Genomic DNA, 3,639 nt, shown 5'->3' on the forward strand with positions numbered 1-3,639 from the left:
TTCTTCTTTTTTAGTGGTGATGACCTTTTAGGTTATGTTTTAAATCGGCACAAGACCCCGAGCCCGAGTTTTTGTTTTATAATATTAATAATAACTAAATCCACATAAAATGGCTTCAATATCAGCAACAGAACAAAAAGGAATGCAACAGATTGATCTCACTACATTGAATGTACAACAACTATCCCAACTAAAACACCAATTGGACAATGTAAGACTCCGACATACCCAGTACATGTGTTACTAAAATTAGCTTAATCTTTTAGGAAGTAAGTCTGTTTCAAGAATCTCTTGCGTCTTTGAAGGTAGCACAGGGCAAATATCAAACTTCAGGAGAAACACTGGAGAAAATCACTGCCGAGTCCGAGGGACAGGATATTTTAGTACCTCTAACTGGATCTGTATCCTTTAAACACGTATTTCAGTCGTTCGGTTCAAGAAAGTTTAATATATAAATGTAGAATGCATACTATAGGCGTTACTATATAGTAATAAAGTGATTTTTGGATATATTGTTTATTGATAACTATCATTGAACTATAACTGTATTAAAATTAGCAGATTGTATGGCAATTACTGTATTTAATAATTTTTCCTTAACCAAAATATCTAGATGTATGTTCCTGGTAAACTTCATGACACACAAAATGTTATAATCGATATTGGAACAAGATATTATGTAGAAAAGGTAACTAAATATTAACACTCACTGAATAATACCATCAATAATATAATTAGCAAAATTCATATACCAGTTAATTTTTTGTTTGATTTGTATTTTATACATGTCTGTTTTGTCAGTTACCTTTTGCAAATAGTTTTGTACCATTGTAGAAAGTTAAGCTGTACCACAGGCTGCAAAATAAATTAAGTTGATATACATATTCAATCCACAATCAAATAAATTCTAAATTTCGTGTTTTATAGTCTTTATATAAACATATGTTAGATACTATTATTTTCTCTATATTGCTTTAAACTATATCACATAAGGTAAATACATGGTTGGTAAAAAAATCAAGAAATATAATTAAAAAGAATAAATTAACAAAATATTTATTAATTTCTAAATGTTTGTTTATTGCCTTGTTCTTTTAGGACATTGAGGGAGCAAAAGATTATTTTCAGCGAAAAGTCAAGTTCGTTACAGAACAGATGGAAAAAGTGCAGTGGCTGGGTATAGAGAAAAGCAAAATAAGGGAAGCTGTTATTGAAATAGCTGAAATGAAGATGTCACAGCAGCAGCAGCAGCAACAACAACAGAGCTGAATCCTTAGAAGTATTTAATTTGAGTTATTGATATTTATTATTATTTCACAAGAACACTGTGCCTAATTTCACTGCTGTTTTCTTTCAGTTTGTATTTAGCTTCTGTAATGTCTACTATGACATATTATTTATAAAACAATCAATTTTAATGAAATCTTTATTGAAGTGAAGGTTGTTCATTAATTTGTTTTCTTATTGTCAAATAATTCTAACAAGATTATTTTTAAAATAAAGAAATTCTCAGTTTTTGTGTAGACTTGTGTATTTCACCCCTGTAGAAAAATTCACAGCCAAAAGCTTCATGGTTGTACGAACTACCCAATTAAGAAGACAAAAATTTGTAAAGGTACATGGATATCACCAGACAAAAGAACAATAATCCAGATTGATCATGAAGTAATTAAATGAACAGATTAGAAAAAAACAAGAGAAGTTTTGTTGCAGTGGTACAACAAACAAGCATAAGTGATGTGAAGTGCGAGAAGGGAAAAAATATATTAGTTTGATAGGAAGTGTGAAAACATGGTGAAGAAATTAAAATATTTCAGGGTATTCTAAAAAGAAAAGTAATCTAAAAAAAAATAAAATATTCTATTGTATATGTAAGGTAAAAATATTGAAGAATAATACCATATTGATCAGAGGTGACACGATTTAAAAAAAAAGAATATCCAATTTAAAAAAGGAGAGAAAAAATCGACATTAATAAACTAAAAGATCCTGACATTGCAAATATATACAGAAAGCTAATAGAAGATCAAAATTGGTTTGATCATGAGTGCCAAATGGACACAAATAGAAAGAAAGTAGCCTATCAAAAAACCATCGATGCAGGTTGTACATGGAGAAAAAAAGAAGAGTATAGACGTCTTAGAAGAGAGGAAAAACGCATCCATCGACATAAGAAGAGGGAATATGAACAGAACACTCTCAATGAGACACAAAGTTTATTTGATAAAAATGAAACGAGGAAATGCTACACATCCTTAAATAATAGTTGTCGAAAATTTAAACCAGGATTAAAAGTTTGTAAAGATACTAACAGCGAAATTCTACATAATAAAAACTCAGTTCTTAACTGATGGGCACAACATTTCCGCGACCATGTAAATATAAACGATATTGAAGGAGGTTACAACATAGACAATCAACAAAATCTAAAACGTCCAACTACACAGAGAAGACCCAACAAGAAAAGAAGTGTCAAATGCCATCCTTAAACTCAAAAGCAATAAAGCCCCAGGAATTGATGAAATCTGTTCGGAAATGGATAAAAAAGGCGGTGATCAACTCATTGCAGCAATCCATAAACTAATAGTACTTATATGGCAGAATGAATTGGTACCAAAAGAGTGGCAAAAGGGAATAATATGTCTGTTGCATAAAAAGGGTGATCAACTGGAGTGTAAGAACTATAGAGGCGTTCCTCTGTTAGCATCTGCGTATAAAATCTTCGGCAATGTATTATTTGAAAGACTTAAATATTTTCAAAGGATATTGTTGGTCAATATCAATGCGGATTTATTACTGGAAAGTCAACCACACATCAAATTCAAGCACATAGGCAGATTCTGGAAAAGTCACTAGAATATAACATAAATACACACCATCTCTTCGTCGACTTCAAAGCAGCTTATGACAGTGTGAAAAGAACTGCATTATATCATGCAATGATAGACTTTGGGATCCCACCTAAGGTTATTAAGTTGACCCGATTACCAATGCAAAACGTAAGCTCATGCGTTAGAATTGAAGGAGAAAACTTTACTTTCTTTGACATTAACAATGGTCTAAGACAGGGGTACACGCTGGCGTGCCTCCTCTTTAATATTGCCTTGTAAAAGGCAACCAGACAATTAAATATTAGAATGAATAAAACTATTTTTAATAGATCGACGCAAATTCTCGCATTCGCTGAGGATATAGTTAGAGTGGACAGAAGTATGAGAGATATGGTGCAGTGTTTTACAAGACTTGCGGACGCGGCAAGTGAATTAGGACTTGTGGTAAACGAGGAAAAAACCAAATATAAGTTGGGTTCTATAAACCCCCAAAATATCCAACAGAGAATTCAAATTAACAACCATACCTTTGAGCAAGTCAAAGAATTCACATATCTTGGATCGCAAGTAAACGCAACAAACACGACAAGCGACGAAATACTTAGAAAGACGCATAGCAATAGCAAACAGAACTGTTCATGCTCTCCAGAAACATTTAAAAAATTAACATATAAAACGTGCAGTAAAGCTCAATATATACAATACCTTAATAAGACCGGTTTTGATATATGGGGCTGAAACGCGGACCTTATCTTAAAATGATGAAAGACTTCTTGGTATTTTTGAGAGAAAAATTCTTAGAAAGATT

The 3,639-nt window shown here is 32.0% G+C and overlaps 1 protein-coding gene across 1 annotated transcript; it reads left to right on the forward strand.

Annotated features, from left to right (window-relative positions):
* On the forward strand, window positions 1-1,517 carry LOC140448355 (prefoldin subunit 5-like). The gene is made up of 4 exons (XM_072541442.1): window positions 1-211; window positions 267-401; window positions 614-688; window positions 1,099-1,517. Exons 1-4 carry the CDS (start codon window positions 110-112, stop codon window positions 1,267-1,269), a joined length of 483 nt encoding a protein of 160 aa, XP_072397543.1. The 5' UTR covers window positions 1-109; the 3' UTR covers window positions 1,270-1,517.
* The last annotated feature ends 2,122 nt before the right edge of the window (window positions 1,518-3,639 follow it).

This window comes from Diabrotica undecimpunctata, chromosome 8 (assembly GCF_040954645.1).
Source record: "Diabrotica undecimpunctata isolate CICGRU chromosome 8, icDiaUnde3, whole genome shotgun sequence".
Lineage (NCBI taxonomy): Eukaryota > Metazoa > Arthropoda > Insecta > Coleoptera > Chrysomelidae > Diabrotica > Diabrotica undecimpunctata.

Coding starts and splice junctions, on each gene's coding strand:
- LOC140448355 (XM_072541442.1), top strand. CDS start 110: ATGGCTTCAATATCAGCAACAGAACAAAAAGGAATGCAACAGATTGAT. Junction 212..266: donor TAAAACACCAATTGGACAAT/GTAAGACTCCGA, acceptor TTAATCTTTTAG/GAAGTAAGTCTGTTTCAAGA. Junction 689..1,098: donor CAAGATATTATGTAGAAAAG/GTAACTAAATAT, acceptor TTGTTCTTTTAG/GACATTGAGGGAGCAAAAGA.